At 34.8% G+C, this 21624-nt stretch overlaps 4 protein-coding genes and 1 pseudogene across 4 annotated transcripts; 4 read left to right on the plus strand and 1 right to left on the minus strand.

Annotated features, from left to right (window-relative positions):
* The first annotated feature begins 105 nt into the window (after positions 1–105).
* LOC142542160 (RNA-binding motif protein 25-like) lies at positions 106–5813 on the plus strand. The gene is given in 8 exon segments (XM_075648649.1): positions 106–649; positions 1985–2232; positions 2385–2537; positions 2910–2930; positions 2932–3358; positions 3526–4200; positions 4279–4847; positions 5282–5813. Coding segments are annotated over 8 exon segments (2823 nt in total). The 5' UTR covers positions 106–171; the 3' UTR covers positions 5534–5813.
* Positions 5814–9559: 3746 nt separating this feature from the next.
* LOC142541372 (leucine-rich repeat extensin-like protein 6) lies at positions 9560–11102 on the plus strand. The gene has a single exon (XM_075647909.1). The coding sequence runs from the start codon at positions 9654–9656 to the stop codon at positions 10791–10793; it is 1140 nt and encodes a 379-aa protein (XP_075504024.1). The 5' UTR covers positions 9560–9653; the 3' UTR covers positions 10794–11102.
* A 476-nt stretch (positions 11103–11578) lies between these two features.
* LOC142541305 (small ribosomal subunit protein eS1-like) lies at positions 11579–14545 on the plus strand (annotated as a pseudogene).
* A 445-nt stretch (positions 14546–14990) lies between these two features.
* Positions 14991–16089, minus strand: LOC142541373 (calmodulin-1-like). Its single transcript, XM_075647910.1, has 4 exons — positions 15909–16089; positions 15608–15765; positions 15418–15498; positions 14991–15238 (listed from the first exon to the last, which is right to left on the minus strand). The coding sequence occupies exons 1-4, from the start codon at positions 15985–15987 to the stop codon at positions 15101–15103; spliced, it is 456 nt and encodes a 151-aa protein (XP_075504025.1). The 5' UTR covers positions 15988–16089; the 3' UTR covers positions 14991–15100.
* A 1708-nt stretch (positions 16090–17797) lies between these two features.
* Positions 17798–21532, plus strand: LOC142542161 (guanine nucleotide-binding protein subunit gamma 2-like). The gene is made up of 4 exons (XM_075648650.1): positions 17798–18156; positions 20629–20681; positions 20767–20811; positions 21153–21532. Exons 1-4 carry the CDS (start codon positions 18040–18042, stop codon positions 21235–21237), a joined length of 300 nt encoding a protein of 99 aa, XP_075504765.1. The 5' UTR covers positions 17798–18039; the 3' UTR covers positions 21238–21532.
* The last annotated feature ends 92 nt before the right edge of the window (positions 21533–21624 follow it).

Below are 21624 nucleotides of genomic sequence, written 5' to 3' on the forward strand. Positions count from 1 at the left end.
CTACTTAATGATCTCATACTTTTAACAGTAAAAATTTTTTAAAAAAATTACATAAATCGAGCTTTGTCATTAACGGTAAATGGTATATATCATTATCGACGTGAGTTTTGCCACAAATTAGACTAGGGCTCAAATTGAACTTGTAGTTGTCACAACCGGCTTAGAACTGCAATGGCGGAGCCAGCCATGGTACCGGAAACAACAACCACGGGTCCCGTTCTCACACCTAACCGACCAGATTCTGATAATTCGATCCCCAAACCATCCATCCAATCCGATCTATCTTCCTCGTCGCTAACCCCTTTCCCGAACCTTAGCCCTAATCCGAGCGCGCCTCCTCCGCCGTCGATCATGCCATCCTTTCGCCCCGCCGTTCCTCTTGTTGCGGTTCCCTCCGCCGGCTCCACGCCTCTGTTCTCACCTGTTCCTCCATTTCAGAATCCCGGGGTTCCGCCGCCGGGGGTGAGCGGGATGACGCCTGTGGCGATGGCTTCAGCTTCGGCAGTCGGGAGTGGCGCGCCGCCTCAACTTTTAGTGGCTCCGGTTCATCAGGTTCTTACGGCTCCTTATGGCATGGCCCCGCAGCCTTTGAGATACCCAATGCACCTGCCGAATGGCTACCCCACGATCCCTCAGAATTTTCCCCAAGGTTCGATGCCTCCTCCGGGTGGGTCCTTTTTCCGTTTCTGATACTGTCTCGCCCTTTCTTGATTTAACTGTGTGTGATGTCTTGTACTTTATATGCATCATCTTATGAATTTTTTTTTAGTTTATAGTATATTGTTAGTTTTAAGATAAAAAGTTTGCTGTAACTTTGACTTTTACGGTTATACGACTTGGCACTTCTAAAAGTTTTAAGCTGTGATGAACTTGGTATTGGATTGACTTGATTCTAGGTATGCCACATAGGCATTAACATCATGTTGAAACTAGGACAATAATGCATATTCATACTTGAGCTTCATTTATATAATATGATATGATATGTTGATGAAAAAGGAAGAATGGGTGCCACTAAGGTGTGGGGAGAGATATATGTTGGTTCGATTTAGGGGTATCGATGACCATGTTTTCTCCTACAGTGCACTCATGATTGATTACGTTGGGAAAAGTTGGAAGGCTTCATTAGAGACTACTGAGTACCCCAACACTTCAACTCCTTTTTTGTTGGTATGAACGCAATTTATTTGTTTGGTTTATTTGATTGATCTCGCTTAAGTACCAATTTAGTACTAGAATGGTAATGTCTGTAATTCGAATTCATAGAAAACAAGGAATAGGAAAAACAAGCATCTAACTGAAGTCCAGGTAATAGGCTGAACAAAGTGTGATTTTCCTATAATGAAATACAACACATTTCTGGTACTCGTATTCTAATCATGAGGATACTTGTTGTAGTTATAAGAATGTTTATCCCTCTTGTGGGATTTTAATTTTTGAATTGCCGACAGCAGACTCTTAATAAAGTTGAGTGCAGCTATGCCTATGTCAATCAAGGTATCACAATCTTCTCATTCCCAATTTGAATTTAGTTTCTATACATTTTATTAAAATGACCCTAAAACCATTGTTATGGGTGATGTAATTAAATGTTTTTTAGACCTATATCTTAGTTCTGTTTTTTTATCACTCTGGTGAGATTGAGAAGTTGATTTTCTCATCTTACAACTCAAATTAAACCTTCACATATGGTGCCTGGAATTGGATAGTTTTTGACACGCATTCTGTTTTACAAGTGGATACATGAGGTATGATCTGTTCACTCATTCCTGATTCATGAATTCGAGTTATATTGTTTTGATGTCCCTTCAGGTTCTATATTCTGCTGGTGAATGTTCTCGTCCCTGTTTAGTTTTTTTGGTAACAAAAGATTATTTGTCTTATTGGTTCTTTTATACTCATGATTTCCAGCAATATGAAGGAACATTGAATTTTCGTGAACGAATTCTAACACATTAGCCTAGATTTTTGTCTCCTTGTGCAGGCGCTGTCCGTTATCCCTCTCCTTATGCCCCAATGATGCGTCCAGGATTTCCTCCAAGAATGCTAGTTGGTGTCATGCCACCTCTGGCACGTCCGCCAATCATTGGAATTCGCGGTCCATTAATTTCTCCTGTTGTTAGGCAGCCTGTTATCTCAAGTGCTGGAATAACGGAGAAGCCGCAGACAACTGTTTACGTTGGGAAGATATCGTCAACCGTGGAAAATGATTTCATGCTTTCTCTGTTGCAAGTATAAGACTCGTACATTTTACTTGGCTACCATTTTTTTTGAACTTATTGAGTTCAATCTACTGTGTGTCCCTGCTTTATGAGTATCCTGTTTGCTTGGAAATCTTAATGATTCTCACTTAAATGAAATCTTACTTTTCATTTTTTCTAAAGCTTTGTGGGCCTGTAAAGAGTTGGAAACGAGTGCAAGATCCTACTAATGGTACTCTGAAAGGCTTTGGATTTTGCGAGTTTGAGTTTGCTGAAGGAGTTCTTCGTGCAATGCGACTTCTCAATAAATTGAATGTCGATGGACAGGAGTTAATGGTATTTGACACTTACTCAATAATTTTCCTATATTTTTTCAAGCTAGATGTCTTTACTCAAGACACTGGATTGCCAGAAAATCGTATTTCTTGCTAAGCATTTGGCTTTGATGGTTGAAATAAATATCCTAGCCCACAAAGTACTCACCAAACACAAATCTTTGTGATATTTTAAATATAAACTGGAATCACATGCTAAGTGTTTCCTTCTCATGGTTCATATCTCTGTCTTGATAGTGCCTTTTTTCAATAATCTTGGATTCATTCTCATAATGTAAAAAACTTTTGCTGATTACTTCTAAATTATTAATTTTCTAGTAAAAAATTTGGACTTCTTTTTGGCTTATATTTAGTTGATTTGATGAATTTGCAGTTAAAAGTTAATCAAGCAACCTCGTGTTTATCTTGAACATTACGTGAAGAACAAAATTGAAAGCTCGAAGACTATCCAAGGATCAGAAACAGAAGTTTCTGTGATAGGGGAACCGAATGGATCAGGTTTTGATAAAAATGAAGCAGTGAAGTCCTCCGATGAGTCTATGAAGCCCTCTTTAGAGGAAGAGAAGAAAGACGACGGTGAAAAATTGAATAAGGAAAATCCTGATGATTCCAATTTTGGTATTGTAACTGATTTAGACATGGAAGCAGACCGTGAGGCTTTTGAAAAGCTTACTAGCATGCTGGATGAGAGATTGAAGAACAAACCTCTGCCACCCCCACCCCCACCTCTACAAATAGCTGTTGATGGTCCGGGAAACTCAAATTCTGAACAGCCTTCTGGGTCAAGGGATGGAGAATCCGAAACAGATATAGCAAAGCATGGTGAGTTTCACTTTTATCTGTGAATGGAAAAGGTGTTCCTTTTTTCGCTTCCTCGATTGGAATTCATTTTTAAGGGTTATGACATTTTTATCCCATGGAGACACTTTTATCCCTAAAACTTGGGTTCTCCATAAGCACTCCTGACATGTTGCAACTTTGTTGTGCAGACGCTGAAGACAAAAATGAAGATGAGAAGACTGGTGAAAGTAAGCTTTCGAGCGATCATGACAGGACTGAAACTGGTTCTCCCGATAGGAGTAGAAGGCATGATAAGAGAAGAGACCGAGACCGTGAATCAAGGCAAGACAAAGAAAAGGAATTTGAAAGATATGAGAGGGAGCGAGAGCAAGAACGAGCTAAGAGGGAGAAAGATAGAGAATATAAGAGCAGGGAAGAAGAACGCAGGTACAAAGTGCGTGAAAAAGATTGGGAAACTAGGGAAAGAGAGAGAGAGCATTGGCGGAAGAGAGAGCGTGAAAAAGAGAAAGAGAAATTTCAAGAAAGAAAGTGGGAAATAATGGACCAAGAGCGTGATAGTGATGATGGCTATGGAAAAAAGAGGAAATACAAGACTAGCGATGAAGAGAGGAAAAGGAGACAAAGGGAGAAGGAAGAGGACCTGGCTGATAGATTGAGAGAGGAAGAAGAGATCGCAGAAGCTAAAATGAAGGCTGAGGAAGAACTGCTAAAGAAACTGCAGGAGGCTCAGAAAATTATATCTGCTGGACCAGCTAATGAGCATGAGAGTATGATTTTACCCAATGATGCTTCATATCTTGAAGATCGGAGTAAAGCAGTTGATCAGACCTCTGGCCTCCTACCTAGTGGTGGAATATATGAAAGTAATATTTTTAACTTTATGATGTGTTGCTGATTTACCTTCCACATCTCGTGTCTTAGATCTCCTTGGTTGATTGCAGGTGAAGGGGTATTACGGAATGGCATCAATGATGAAACTGTTAATGCTACAACAGATGAGCGACAGGCACCTACCAGAAAGTTGGGTTTTGGTCTTTCAGGGTCTGGAAAACGAGCTGCAATCCCATCTGTATTTTACGAGGATGAGGACGAGGATGCACACAAGGAAAAGAAGATGAAGCCACTGGTCCCGATTGATTACTCAACCGAGGAACAACAAGCAGTTCAGTCTTCCATATCGGAAGGTCCATGTACCAATATGGTTGCGGCAGCAGAATATGTAAAGCGTATTTCAACTGTGAATCCTAAAGAAGAGAAACTTGGAATAGAAAAAGAAAAAGGCAGGCGTTATCATGAGAAATCTAGTCAGCGCGATCGAGGTAGATACGAAGAAGAGACTAGTAGCACTCGTGAAGATAGCAGAAAGGATCATTCGGGGAGAGAGAGAGCAAATAAGTTGAAGACCCCGGAAAACCAAAAGCTCTTGGATGCTAAGCAGTTGATTGATGCAATTCCAAAGACCAAAGATGAATTGTTCTCATATGAGATAAACTGGGTTATTTACGAACAGGTGACTTAAATTGCTGGTGTCTAAAATTTTAAAAATTTTGTTTGATATATTTTGACTTAGCTTTTTTCTGCGAAATGATCGAACACCATCCGATTCTTTTCAGTTGTGTTGGAAAAAAGATAGCACTGCATGATGATTGAATAGAGAACCATCTTCGTTTTACCGATCAACTGATCAAGCAACCCATTTTGTCTAAATTTCTGATTACTCAACTAAATATTTAACCGTGAAGATTTCTTGAAAGTTAGTTTACCGTAAAACCTTCCTGACTATACTACTGCTGTACACTAATTTTATTTGAATATCTGTCGTCTCTTAAATATAGTAGTGACCAGACCCTGAGTTCGAAATATTCTCTCTCTCTCTTTTGTTCTCCTGAAATAAACAGTTAACATTTTGTGTGCAGCTTATTAGTTTTGTTTTTGCATTTACAGAACGCATTGCACGAGAGAATGAGACCATGGATATCAAAGAAGATCACTGACTTTCTGGGAGAAGAGGAGGTTACACTTGTGGACTACATAGTTTCCAGCACTCAGGAACACATAAATGCTGGCGAGATGTTTGAACGTCTCCAATCTATTCTGGACGATGAAGCCGAAATGTTTGTGCTAAAGATGTGGAGAATGCTCATCTTTGAGATCAAGAAAGTAGAGACTGGCCTAGCACCAAAGGCGAGGGCTTGAGCAAAAATTTGGCAAAAACAGAATAATCTTGTTTCCATGGGTTGTTTCAGTTTGATTTACCACTGCATCCCAGCCACATTTTTCCGTGTTTTTAGAGAGGATTCAATTGCAGTGTTGCTACTTTCGATGTGTAAGTTTCATTCAGGGTAGATATAAACATGTTGCAACCTTATAAAATGTTCTCGCAGACTTAAAAAGACAAAGGTGTTGCTCAAGAAAAAAAAAAGGGAAAAAAACAGATGAGGTGGGTCGCATACATATATCCTCTTGATTTTACTCATTTTCAGGTCAGCATCCCTATCAAGTAAATTTCTCAAAAAACTTATTATTACATAAAAAATTGAATGAGCTGGAATGTTGGTAACATTTATTTATTACCTTTTACCTAAATATATAGCGTACTATGATGGATTTTAAAAGCAACGATTTTATGAACTTCGATCATATATACCTCTTATCTCAAGACACCCGAGAAGGCAGTTTCTAGCCGTTCTAGTCTACTATGCTGCATTTTTTTTTTATCACATATAATATATCTATTTACTTGACTTGAAAAGATGTTATTTCGAATAAAATGTAATAAATCATTTATTTCTAAATTTAGAATTTAATGAATAATGGACTTTGATCATATCCAACGTGCATGTATATAATAATATTTTGTATTACATACTTTTTGTGTAAAAAATCTAATGATCATATTCAAATTAACAATTTTAGCATAATTAATTAAAATAAAAAATAATCGTGATAAAATTAGTTGATTTTGTAATTACGATGTTTTATAATAATTTTTTTATTAACAGTAATCTCTATATTATATTATTAATAATCGTTAAATTTTGATAAGATGAGATTAATTCTTATCGTTAAATTTGGGATATGATTGAGATATTTTTTGTACTTTAGTAATTTACCATAATTGAGTATTTATTTTCAATATTAAGTATTAGAAGGATCATTACATCAAAGTTCCTCAATTCAGGCCTCTGAATTGACACTCCAAATGCTGGCCGCCCTTTCGCATGAAAAAGGGCTAAGATTGAATATTCCAACAATTAACCATTGAATTCCTTGATTTAAATTTGATATAATTCACTTCAATTTGTCAAATTTGTCTTTCCGGGGTTTGATCAATTCCAAGCGGTAGCTCAAAATTACCTGCTGAGATGAAACCATGGAATGTCTATAATTAAGTGTTATTAATTTACACGTACAGATACGTACGTACGTACATACATACATACATACATACATATAATTTCCAAGATGGTGCTGTTTCCCTGAAGCTAATAAAACTATGTGCTGTCCAGCAGGGAAAAAAGAATTAAGAAGAAAATGGAGAGACTGTCAATATGTTCCAACCTAAGTTTTGAAGTCTGACTTTCACATGCAAGTGGGGATTAATTTAAAACACAAGCAATCAAGTTTGAGCACAGCATCATATCCTCAATCCATACACCACAAATATGTGTGTTCATGTTCGTATAATATAATAACTTTGATTTTGAATTTAAGAAAACAACCATGCATTTAAATTTGAGATAAGATGTAAAAGATTAGTCAATGTCGAGAGTGTTTCTCCTCCTATTTTAATATCATTAGATCACGTGAGTCTCTTGTATTTTTAATTGAAATTGACATATATAACATTTGAAAATAGGAGGAAATATTGCAGGTCTAGTATATAATAATCCAACATCATATTTAAAGTTTATTTAATTAATTAAAGGGTGACGAACTTGAATTATTTTTTTTAAAAAAAATCAAATTTGATTTTCATGAATGGTAGGTAATCTTTAATTATATCTCCATTATCCGGGGTTCCATTAATGTGGATGACAGCTAGTATTTAACCATGGTAATTAACTATTTCTAGCTTACTTGCCACCATGCAGGAGGAATTCTTATAATTTGAATAAGTTTCATTCTAAGACCGTGTCTTAAAAGCAAATCTTAGTCTATTAAAAAAAAAAAAAAAGCAAATCTTAATCATGGTTGGTGAAGTAAAGGGCAGAAATTTTGTCGGGCAAATTATTTTGAAAATAACATAAAATGTGTATACAATATTTTTATTTAAATTTTAGTGAAAAAATCTAAAAATTATTTGCCCATCACAGATTTTATTTAAATTTTGATCCATCCTGGTTATCCGCGGGATAAAAATTTTAAAAGTTTGAACCTCTGTCGATTAACTCAGTCAATATTCCCCTGTTGCTCCTCATATCATAAAATTCTCAAACATGCTTTTTGCTGTTCCGCCCAATTAGATACATAATTAAGCATTGATCAATAAGTGAGAAATGTGAAATTAAACTATGGTTGGTTTTTATGTATTTATTACGATCTTAAATATAAATGGAGATGATTATCTTAAAAGAACCCGTTAGTTCAATTTTTCCCTCCATCCATTCAAAGTCAATATATAAGGAGAGAAAAAGAAATAATTATTGAAAAGGTGGTGCGGAATGATCATAGAAATTTCAAATCATTTGCCTAGTCCATATATGCAAGAATGGTTGCTTGGGAAAAAAACAAATAAGAATTCAGTGTATAATTTATAATAATAAATAAAATATAATGGACACAACGAGACGAAAACCTAATCGGTAGGAATTTGACAAGTCCAATTTTCCCAACAAACGTACAATTGAGGCCATTCCTTGTCAATAAATTTGTTGCCAATTAAAATAAATTTGTTAAAGGAATTGATTAATCACACACACCTAGTCTACGGATAGAAAATAGAGTACTTAGCTTCTAATTAATATTTTTATATGTATAGATAATAGTAGGAATAAAAAAATAAACGCAATGGGGCCATAGATATCTTGAAAGACTAGGTCTCCGATACCTTGTGGGTTTTGTCAAAGCATTTTTGTAATTGTGAAAATGACCGATATGCAGTATTTATATTTTAAATTCAGCTGCCAAAACTAATAACCGTGTTTTTGGTGTAATTTAATTTAATTAATTTGAATCTAATATCTCTCAACAACCCCACCGAATTATAAATCGAACAATTATTTTCTATTTTATGTCTTTTTATCGCAGCTGTTTATTTTTAATGGTAATACATTTTTGTGATTATTTATATACAGGGTAAATAAAAGTCTTTTAAGTGCCTATCAATACTAGTAGTATTTGGAGAGTATTTTAGAATAACACACTTTTGTATTTTTAAGTGTCAAAAAAACACTATCTCCACCTTTTACAACAAAAATTATAATGGCAAATTATTCATACTATTCCCTCCCCACGCATTGTGTGCATATCAATGAGAACGCGTTGTTGTTATTTTTCGGTGTCTGCTGGATAAATCTTTAGATTAACGTGAATCTTGCAAACCATGTTAGTCAAGTAAATCACACTGAGTAAGTCCTACATGACAAGCTAGTCGAAGAAAATATTAGTAGAAAGAATCGAACTCTTGACCATTGATCAAACGTTCATCTACTCTACATCTCTAATATTCCCTTAAAAACGTACGTATAGTAGTAATATTACTTTAATGTAATTTGGCCCAAGACTTGATATATAGCATTGATTCATTGATTTATCTAACAAATTTCAAACAATCAATTGAAACAATTTCTCTCTCTTTCATTTTAATTTTATCTCTACTTTTCATACCACTTGTTTTCTTGCATACACAAAATTTATACTCTATTAGATAACTCATTATCAAAATTTAAATTGTATGATAAAAAAATATATGCTTTTAAAGAAATAATGAATTATACATGCAGCATTTTTCTATGGTGTATATAAACAAAACTATTATTTTATAGTATAATAAAATATAGTAAAACATGAAATGATTTACTATGTTATTGTATATTATAAAACTTTAAAGTCATAACCACATTATATATATATATATATATATATATATATATATATATATATATGATGTTTGAAAGTCACGTATATATTTATATATACATTATTATTATTATTATTATTATTATTATTATATTCCCAAAGAAAGAGAACTATATATATGAGAAATAAGTAGAGCCTACATCCATTGACAATTTTCACACAAAAAACTCTTGCCCAAAACCTCGTCCGACACACTCTCATAAAAACTCCAAAAATGTTCTAAAGCAAACGAAAAATGAAGATCATTAATCCATCAACCATTTTCAAATTCCTCTCCCTTGTATTCCTCTTCTCGAAACCATCTCTGCAAGCATCAAACTATTCCACCCCACTTCCAAATCCTAGACTTTTCAATGCATTCTTAGCCCTCCAAGCCTGGAAACATGCCATCACAGATGACCCAAAGAACTTCACTTCAAACTGGTATGGCCCTGATGTTTGCAAATATAATGGAATTTTCTGCGCCCCGGCCCCCGATGATCCACACGTAATCACGGTAGCTGGGGTCGATTTAAATCATGGTGGAATTTCAGGTTCATTGCCAGAAGAACTTGGCCTGTTAACTGATCTTGCCTTGTTCCATTTGAACTCGAACCGATTCAAAGGCACAATCCCAGATAGTTTTCGTAATCTCCATCTCTTATATGAACTTGATGTTAGTAATAATCGTCTGTCTGGAAAATTCCCTTCTGTCCTTCTTTGTCTGCCTTCGCTCAAATTCCTGGATATTCGATTTAACAAATTCCAGGGAAAGGTTCCACCAGGCTTATTTGATAAAGAATTCGACGCGATTTTCATAAACAACAATGATTTTCAGTTCGCTCTTCCTAAAAACCTCGGGAACTCAACAGTTTCTGTTTTAGTTTTTGCCAATAACAAGCTCAAGGGTTGCTTGCCTTCAAGTATAGGCAAAATGGCCAAAACACTGAACGAAATTATCATCAGTAACGCTGAACTGGTAGGGTGCTTGCCTCAGGAAATCGGGCTTTTGACTAAATTGACAGTGTTTGATGTGAGTTCTAACAAGCTTGTCGGGAGTTTGCCGGAATCTATTGGCAACATGAAGTCCCTGGAACAGCTGAATGTTGCGCATAACAAGCTCTCCGGGGCGATTCCTGAGAGCATCTGTTCGTTGCCGAGGCTGGAGAATTTCACTTTTGCTGATAATTACTTCTGTACAGAGCCAAGTTCGTGTCGGAAAATCAAAGCTAAGGATGATTCCATGAATTGTATACCATACAAGACTAAACAGCGTTCTGATGAAGAATGCCGTGCTTTTTATTCACATCCAGTTGATTGTAGCGCTTTCGGCTGTGCGTCTCGGCCTGCTCCACCTCCATCACCGCCTCCGCCGCCGCCGCCGTATCATTATTGATTGCCTTGATCAAGTTCACGTTTTTACTATTTTCTAGATGTGATTGTTTGTACTTTTCTTGACTTCTATTTTGTTATGTTTTTTGTTGCTTTTCTTTAATATTTTTCGGCTCTGGTTGTTACAAGAAAGGGAAGGTTGAACTTCGAAGAAAACACTGTACATAATAATAATAACACTAAAAATAATAATGTGTTTAAGGATTATGACTAGTTGAAGTGGGTGAGAGATGAGAATTACATTTTCTTGCAACATTTTTTTGGATTAGCTTATTTCACATAGTTTGTTTGTTGTGAATTATCTTACTGACATGATTGATAAGTTTTAGGTTTAACCAATATATATTAAAAGATAACAATTGTGAGTTTTCATATCATAAATAATAATAACTAAAAAATACAAGTCTATATATAGTTGAAGAAAGCAGTGGTCATCGGTAAGATTTATTACTCTTCACATTTTGTTTTTGAGAAAGCTTCTACAGTATATTGATAATGATGACCCTTTTCGTTTAACCCAGCTCATGAACAAGTTACACACAACCCATTAACAACGTAAGATATGATACTATCAAATAGTTCATTATTAGGTCAACTCATATAAAATAGCACCATAACTTGTTAAATTGTTTATTTATCTTTGCTCAAAGCAATAATAATAATAATAATCATCATCATCAAAAAAACTGTAGCGGTAGAAATTGTTGTGAATTTGAAATCGTCAAATTAAACATTTTGAAATTTCTGGATATGAGATTCTAACTTTATCAATCATTTCTTCGGATGAATATGGAGTTTCGGAATAAATTATAACAAATATTGGTCTTTTTATAAAAAATTTGGAAGATCACACCTACTTGAACAAATTAATTTCCAGAAATTGTTACACATATACAGATTAAAAATAATATATTTCCCAGGTCCCATGTATGAGTTGAGGAGGGGTGGGGTAGTCCAATAAACCCAAAAACGATCGAAACACTTCTAGTCCAAAACGAGTACATTAATCAATAAAAAATTACTAGGGTTCTTGGCCTCACTCGGAGTACATTTGATTCTTATCGTTTATTTTCAGCAAGAACAAGAGAATTTCAAAGGGTAAGAAGGGAGGCAAGAAGGGAGCGTGAGTATTCTGTTATGGTGCTAATTTCAATAAAGTGCCAGTTTTTGGCTAAAATTGCGTTTTTGATTAATGATAGGACCGATACGTTTACTAAAAAAAGATTGGTAAGATATCAAAGCGCCTTCAATATTCAATACCAGAAATGTTGGCAAAACCCTTGTTACTCGTACTCAGGGTACAAAGGTATAATAATTATTGTATCACATTATTATGTTTCAGATCAAAGATTTCGTTTTTATCCATCCTGCGAGTTAATGCCGAAGGAACTATTGCTTGTGAAATTCGGATATACCTTTTTGTGATTTTCTCAAATCTTTGATGGGAGTGTTTCACCAGCTTGCTGTTGCTGTTCACTTTTGCTTATCAGAATAATGTTTATTCCGCGAATTTTGTATACTTTGTTGCACCTGTTGGCTGGTCTGTGTTGGATTTTATTTGCATCTTTTTTCTGTGAAAAGCTCAACTGTTCTTTCTGTAGTCTTGCTTTGTACTGTCTGTTATTTTAGTTTTTCTCTTTCTCATCTGTCTGGATCTTGGGTCCAAAAAATTGTTAATTTACTTATTTCGAGGAAATGTATTCATCGTGTTACATTTATATATGTGAAATAAACATTTTGCGAAGGATCTTGTTGCATGTCATGACTGTTTCATTGATACATTAATATTTTATTTACATCTTTTGGTGGATGTTGGAGTCTGGTTTTACATGCTTTTGAACTCTTTCACGATTTTATTGTCTAAATTAAGGTAAAATCCATGGTTATAACAAGTGGAATTTTCACTAAAGCATTTGTGTATCATAGAGTTTAAGGGCAAGGCGCAAAATGAGAAGCATGCTTTATTAAAATGAGATTCCATAATATAGATAATATTACAACCTAAGCAATCTCTTATCAATCTTTATGCAAGACAATATAAAAAATATTTACGACTCCATACAAAATGAACGTGACTTGTATCCATCCATCCCTACATTAAAAATGCGTGAAATGGTCCCTTGAACCTCTAAAGCATACCAAGACCTGTGCTTCTCAATGAAAGTTTTTTTTGGTTGTTTAGGTTACGAATATGTTTCAGGACGTTGTTGTATGACTGGTGTTGATGTTTTAACTAATGTTACTCAGGAGGAGATGCTAGGTAGATAAGAAAATGGTGGAATAAAGAGAAAATGGTCTTTTTCATTTTTTATTTGATGGTTCTTTGCGTGTTTGTTGAAATTATGAAATGCAGAGCTTGTACTAGTTGAGTTAAATGTTTTTTATGCTTTCCGATAATCTATTGAAAAATATTTTGTTTCCAGTTTTCTATTTTACACTTGTCATGTTCTACTTTTTTTCTTTTTATCAGATTGCTTCAGACGGACTCAAGCATTGTGTCGTTGAGGTGTCTTTGGCTTACCTTCAAGGTGATGAAGACAATGCCTTCAGAAAGATCCGCTTGAGAGTTGAAGATATTCAGGGAAAGAATGTTCTCACAAAATTCTGGGTATGAAGGAGCCAAAGATACTGTACACTTTTGTGATACGTGCATTCTGTATATCTAATGCCTTCCATTTTCTGGGTGACCTGCAGGGTATGGACTTTACTACTGATAAGTTGAGGTCACTTGTCAGGAAGTGGCAGTCCTTGATTGAGGCTCATGTTGATGTCAAGGCAACTGACAGTTATACTCTGAGGATGTTTTGCATTGGTTTCACCAAGAAGTGTGTGAATCAGCAGAAGAGGACGTGTTACGCACAGTCCAGTCAAATTCGGCAAGTAAATATTTGTATTATTACGGACTTGTTCCAAATTTATACACTTGTATATGTGCCTTCATCCTCAACTTGGTGCAGCTTATGTTGGAGTAAATGTTCTATTTTCATGTGGATGATTGTTATTCCTTCAGATCCGAAGGAAGATGCGGGAAATCATGGTTAACCTGGCACAATATTGTGATCTCAAGGATTTGGTTCAGAAGTTCATTCCTGAGGCAACTGGAAAAGAGAGAGAGAAGGCTACTTCTAGCATTTACCCTCTGCAAAATGTGTGCATTAGGAAGGTTAAGATCTTAAAAACTCCCAAGTTCGACCTTGGCAAGTTATTGGAGGCAAGTCTTTATTGTCCACGATCTCCTTTTAGCCCTATGTCACTGTTAATAATTTAACCTTCACCATCTTGAAGCGATAATTAGATATCTTTTATATTTTTGTTCGTGAGTCAAGAAAAAATGCCATGACTTCACTGGTCGTCATTAGAACATCTCTGAAAATTAATCCTTTTTGATGGTATCGTACATTGTCTGCATTTGCATAACTTGTAGGTTCACGGCGAATATAGTGAGGACTTTGGTGTTAAACTGGATCGGAGTGGCCTGCTGAGGAGACCGTGGCTGAGGTGACTGAAGTTATTGGTGCTTAGATTTTGCTGAGACCACCCAAGTTTTCTTTTGTTCCTTTGAATGCAATAGGAGAGTGGTCTAGGGGAAGTCTGATAATGTGACTTTGGATGTTAATTTTGTTTTCTTTTGTTTGGTCGGTAATTCTTTAGTAATCCGCACCTTTGCCAAAACCACATTTAAATGTTACTTTCATTCTTATCATTTAATTTTTTTTTCCCTACTCAGTCTTATTGTTGCTGTTTTTGCATCGATGAATTTTGTTCGTTTGTAATATTTTTAAATTACATTAATTTACTGGCCAAAATTTAAGTGTATTTTAATTGTATAATTTATGGTGATAAATTTTATATTTTGACTGAAAATTCGTTTAAACGCCAGAGAGTTGAGACTTGAGATGAGAAATGAAGTAGCCATAATTTTCATGGTTGGCTTACGGTAGTGGTGTAACTAAGTTGAATTAGGGTGTAAATGAGCTGAATTTAGTCAAATGTGGCTTAAACGAATCAAATATGAAAAAATAATTAAAGTTCGAATTCGGATAAAATTAAACTCTAAGCTCGAAAATTTTTAAAAAAATTATCCGAATTCAATTTGAATTATGTCTCGAGTTTGAGATCGTACCGAAATATTCGAACATCTTAACGATTTTTATTGGTACAGGAAGTCAGAAATCAATTAACTCGGTAAAAAAAAAAAAAATAGAAATACAATCTCTATCTTCAATTTAATATGGAAAATAAATCAGCAATAATAAAACAATTGGAAAAAGACTCAACTTAATTAAAAGAAAGTTAACATGAAGCTAGTTTTCAACCAATAGTCATCATCATCTTCACAAATTCATCGTAGTTAACTTGTCCGTCGCCATCCAAATCGGCTTCTCTAATCATCTGCTCAACCTCATCATCGCTTAATTTTTCCCCCAAATTGATCATTACATGACGAAGCTGCCACAAAATGTCATTAAAAAATAATCAAGGATATGATAATGTAATAAGTAGAAATGGCGTTGGATATTAATCTATCTACACCTAAAAATATTCCATAAAAAAAAAAAATGATCCTAAACTAATATTAAAAGAACTCTTACAAGATTTAACTAAATTTTAGCTTCGGTCATATATACCTCAGTGGCAGAAATGTAACCATTTTGATCTTTGTCGAACACTTTGAATGCTTCCTTGAGCTCCACCTCCGAATCAGTGTCCTGCAATAATTTTTTTTAAAAAAATCATAATTGTTTGTTCATGCACGCACGCACGCAAAATGCGGAGAACAGTATACATCACAATATTGGTACTAAAAGCGCTATGTACCTTAACTTTCTTGGCCATGAGAGTCAAGAACTCAGAAAATTCGATGGTCCCATTCCCGTCAGAATCAACTTCATTAATCATATCTTGAAGCTCCTCCTCACTTGGGTTCTGATCCAAAGATCTTATCACTGTTGCCAATTCTTCAAGGGTAATACAACCTGCAGCGTATGTAAATTTTCATTTCAGGATGAATTAGGACAAACCTATGATAACTCTAGTTAAATTAAGGTACAAAAAAACCAATTTCATCGAGTTAATCCCTCTCAGCTCATCAGAAAAATGACCAAGAAAAAGCACTAACCATCACCATCTTTGTCAAAAAGACTGAAGGCTTCTTTGAACTCAACAATCTGTTCTTCGTTAAGTACTGCATCCGCCATGGAGGTCCTCTACAGGTAAATAACAATACTTGAACTGGTTGCGCAGAGAGAGAGAGAGAGAGAGAGAGAGGCTGTATTGTATAGCTAGCTCAATCCTGGCTGGCTTTATGTAGTAGCGAGAAATGGGACAAACAAAGCCGTAGTAAACGCATCAAGTTTTCATGAAAGTTTACAAAAAATATTATTATTATTATTATTATCAAAGAAAACGAGTATTAGTCAAGGATTGAGTAGGTCAATGTTGTACTTGTGGGAGTACGTATAATTTTTCCGAAATTTTGAATTAGACCGGAATACATTTCTCACTTAATTAAAAGCAAGCCTAGGAAAATCGTAATATCATTTCTTGGAATCACTTATATATCGATAAAATGCACGTGAAAATTGAAATGGTCATAGGTAAACGTAACACAATAATGTAGAACACGAGAAATATACATACATGTGAGACAAGATTCAACGAAAAACATGCTGATCAAATGAAAGAATGAATAGGTCAAAAATGAAGAAATATGTATTGTATGTTTTCCCTTCAAGAAGACGACCGAATCTCCCTCCGGCCTTGACAAATAATCCCTTACTCGGTTTCTTTTACTCACCAACTTCCATTTCAACGTCTTTGACCTTTCAAACTCTCTCTTGGAATTTCTCCACCTAATTCTACGTTCATACGAGTGATTTCTTTCCCATCCAATATTATATATATTCTTTTAGTTTTCTACTTGTGGCTCTTCTTCTCGAATTTTTGAGATTCTTGTCAAAAAAAGGAGATTATTAATTTAATGTTTAATTTTCTATATATGGACGGGCAATCGCCGTTGAATTAGCATGCATGTTTTACTTCATTCATTCATATGTATCTACATATATATACTGCAAATCCTTGTTATTTTTTTACTCACAACCATCCGGGTGAAATGGGTGAGTCGGGTCGGGTGCTCCACCGGATCTGGTATCAAGTTTCATTATCAGCTTGTAATTGAAATTAATTAAAGAGTTGCATGGAATGGAAGGACTTACTTGGATGTTATAGGATTTCAGAATAGTTAAAAAGGTTTGACCAGTGAATAAATAATGAAAAAAATACCTTAACAGCACGACTAAACATGGTTAGGCATAAACATAAACAGCCTATGACTGTGGGAAGCGTGCGACTTTGAAAATGAAATCAAAACGACATAAATGTGCTTTGCTGTCGACGCGTTTTGCTCCTATTTGACAACTGTAATTTCTCATTAAAAAAACTATCTTTTTCTTCCTCACCCCAACGTTTTCTTTATTTATTAATAAATTATATATCATGGGAGCATTTTCATATATGAAAAATTTATATATCATATGCAAATTAAATTTTAAGATTTTATATATATTTCACATGCAACGTTTAAATCTGACAACTATAATCAAATTGGACTGAAAACCAGGCTTCATTTTTACAAGCCCATATTTACTTTGCTGGGCTTGAGTCCATATTTAGCTCGATCTGCTGACCCATTTATATTATATATATATATCCTAAATTTGAAGATTCAAGCTGAGGAAAAATAATTTGTGTATATATACGTTTATTCAGTATTTGCAGCATATTATTCGAAGAATTTTGGTCTTTATTCAAATAAAACTTGAATAAAAATTTTGCTTTATTTTCAATCTCAATTTCTATCGTATAAAATTAACTTCAAAAAAGGAAAAAAATATAATTATATTGTATTTTTAATGTGGTTGGACTAAAGTACAAAAGGATAAACAAATAAGTTAAATAAATCAATCATTATAAGAAAATCGTTTAACCTAGTCTCGCCTAACCAAATAAAGGAGAACATGAAAAGAAATATATAAAACACAATGCGATTCTTTGTGAGAAAAGCGACAAAAGAAGTCCAACTTTTCGCTACATTTGTTGATCCTGGACGAAATCGAACTTCATAGACCAAACCGAAAAAGTTTCCTTCTTCCTGTTTTTCTTGTTCAATTCATTTTTTTTGTGTGGGTCTGCTTTGTTTTTTTGATTGTGCGTTTAGCTCTTATTTATACGTCTGAAGTATACTAAAAATGCAATCTGGGAGTTCAGGTGAGCTTCGACCGCTTGTGGGAGCTGCGGATACGAGAGGGAAACACAGGGTTTCTGCTGAGTTGAAGAGACTTGAGCAAGAAACTCGATTCTTGGAGGTTGTTTTTTCTTCTGTTGTTTTCTTGACTTGGCCCTTTATCTGTTTTTGTTATCACATATTTTTTTTTATGTTGTCTTGTGTCTGGGATGCTGTAATTTCACTGCAAATGTTATTTTGAGTGGTGAAAGATGAAATCTTGAGGTATGTATTCTGGTCATTTTTTCTATCTTCTTTCTTTCCTTTTTTTTTCTTTCTAATTCTGTTTCATTTCAGTGACAAAAGAAATTGAAGTTTTAGAGAATTAAGCTTTTTACCTTGTGCTTTCTTAATATTGTTGAATGATCCCCTATAATAGTTGGAACCATATTTATTTTCATTTTTCGCAATTAGTACTAAAAAATTTGAGAATTTTTTTGGGCTTAGTATGGTTAAGTCGACCTTTTGAAATATGTAGACTTCACGTATAAGGTGAAGTATAAACTTTCTTTTACAAAGTGAGAAAATGGAATTCGACTCAATAGGTTCATACAACTTGTGTTATTTAGTATAATTTACCATTACTCAGCTTCAAACATTCAAACCTCCTTATAAATTTACAATCAAGGGGCAGATGCAGACATCCATCGTTTTTTCACTTGACCGTTCATTGGTTGGATACATGTGTTCTGTTACTGGCATGTTTCTTGGAAATGGTGTCGAACATTTTTTTGGAAAAAAACATGCCCATTGATGTGTATGTGATCAATGCAAAATAATGCTTCTTATGAGCACTTAAGTTTTACTAGAATTAGTAAGTACAACATAATTCTTCAGCCACTGTCTAGTAAACTGAATCCTGCAGTTAGATTGAGTTATATTACATTGTTGAACATCTTGGTTCACTAGTGTGATTGTTGAAGGCTAAGCCTGAAGAAACTTGAGAATTTGTGTATTACCCAGCCTCAAACATGGCAATAGAAATACAACAAAAATATCGAACATTTGAATGCTTGGTTTGACAAGCCCATAGCTTGATCCAATGTTTTTGTGAATTATCTTGACCAGCTAGCCCACGTTGTAAATATGTTGAAAGAGAAGTTAGAGATATTGTTGTTAATCAATTAATTAAGAATTAAACTTTGATAATTTTGCCAAATACATAATGATTCTCAATAGCAATATAATATCTTGTTCCACATATAGAAGGAACATGATTGGACTACAAGATCGACAACGAACAATTTTAGCGACATGGTTTGATCATTTTGTTGAGTGATGACAAATGCGAATAAGTTGTTCGTGGAGCCCATCATGTATGTTGTCGCCTGCATTGGCGCCCTCTTGTGGGTTCGGGGAGTGATGTAATTGTATCAAGCACAATCCTGAGGATACTATTAGTCTGGAAAATATCCAGCTATATACTTGTGAAAGTTTTAGAATGTGAGAGAACACGATGAGTACATCGCATGTCCAGTAGGTGAAAATTGTAATACTCTATCCCAAATTAGAATGTTGAGGCGGTATCAATAAGGATATAAGGTTGTATAATGTATTATTCAGGCAAGTTGAATTAGTTATTTTTTCAATGTGGGAATGCATGCGAATTAATTTCTTGTGCAACTCCATAGGCACAATCTCGCTTTTACATACCCTCACCTAGTGGACCCAGGACCTGACACAAGATTAGCTTATGCATGTGTTTGGATGCTTGATTATCTTTTATGATGCTTGCCAAGGAATTAAAAAATCTATCTACCTGTTTGGCTTTAAAAAGGTATCTATCTGAGTATTCTTTGTAATCCCTATATACATTGTAAAGAATAATTGGTGAAAGTGTGCTTATAACTGTCAGCTAATTTAAAAAGAATGAACTTTGATTTATTTCACTTTTATATAGATAACAATCTTCACATGTAGATTTCTTAATGGTAATTTTATTTTTGCATGTGCATATATTTACTTGTACGTCCATACTGTAGAATAATTAGCATTTAGAATGCAATTATAGTGCTTTGGTTTGTATACTTCTAAATTTGTTGGTTTTAAATTGTAAAATTCAAACCTGATTGCTGTAGTATGTTATTTTTGGCGAATCTGTACTTTTAAATATGCCAATTAGGGATGAATTTTCTATCATTTTATTTGTCGCGACATTGCACAAGTCAAAGTGATTTACCGTAAACTGCAAGTACTTACAAAAGTTGAAGTGTTATATTGTAAACTGCAAGTACTCGTGATTCTTTTTTCCCAACAGCTTTTCTGCTTCACTTTCCTGAATGTTCGGAATCCTACACATGATAGTCGTTAGCCTTCTATATGTAAGAGAATATGTAATTGTGATCCATCTCCACCTTTCTATTTTGAGCACTTTGGATCACCAAATCTTTCAGCCCGTGGTGTCTGTGTTAATTGTAATTCCACGGAAGAAATATGCCGCATGATAATCCAACCGGTGGCAATAAGATAAATTTCAGTGTGATTATCACATTACTAAATACCAAATGGATTTTTTCTACTATAAATAATTTCTTATGCAAGACAACGTGCACAGGAAGAATTGGAACAGCTTGAGAAAATGGAGAAAGCATCAGCTGCTTGTAAGGAGTAAGTGAGAAGATCTTTAAAAGACTTGCTACTTTTCTGTTTTTAAAATGATATAAATGCCTGATAGTATTTTTATTATTAACAGGATGCTGAGTAATATCGAGACAAGACAAGACCCTCTTCTTCCTGTGTAAGAACTCTAACTTGTGTCCTTGTTCACGAGTGCTATCAGTATGGTCAGTGGTGACTAGCTAAGCCAGAAACCTAACGTGCTGAATTTTACAATTCCCGTTAGTTGCGGAGTCGGCTATCCAAACAACGATTTGGGAAAAATGTACAAATATATAGGAAAAATTAGAAGGGAGGAGCAACGGCCTTGCTGGCCTCCCTCTTTCTCCATAATTGAACATGGTACTGATAACGAATTTTTCATCCAATCTGACTTGATCTCATGATCCGTATCATGCAAAACCAATAGCTGTACTATTCGATCATTTAGTCGGTCATATAATATTTTCCGTGTCTTTTCAGAACGAATGGTCCGATAAATCCAATCTGGGATCGATGGTTTGAAGGGCCCCAAGATTCTTCTGGATGCAGGTGCCGGATACTATGATGGCTGCATCTGATTTCTGGGATTATTATTCTTCCATAGGTGTTTTTGTGAAAACCTCTCTTACAGCAGGCATCAAAGATAGTTGGACACAACTGTGTTTCATGTTAAACTAGCTAATGTTTGCCTTGTCAGAAAATTAAAATTTTTTGTCTCCCCATAACGATGTTACATGTACATCAGATGCTGAATGGTGCGGTGTTGATACAATGATTCCAATTCTCTATCCAATTTTCTGTTCTAAGTATATCTTGTTGAATGATTGAGAGCTTATATCACAATTTCTGCAGTTCTTGCTTTTCTTTTGCGCTGCTCTTTCCCGGCATTAACTTTCTTAGTATTTCTTTTTGCTCTTTGTATAATGATACAAGCATCTACAGTGTATTAACT

Source organism: Primulina tabacum, chromosome 4 (assembly GCF_025594145.1).
Source record: "Primulina tabacum isolate GXHZ01 chromosome 4, ASM2559414v2, whole genome shotgun sequence".
Classification (NCBI taxonomy): Eukaryota; Viridiplantae; Streptophyta; class Magnoliopsida; order Lamiales; family Gesneriaceae; genus Primulina; species Primulina tabacum.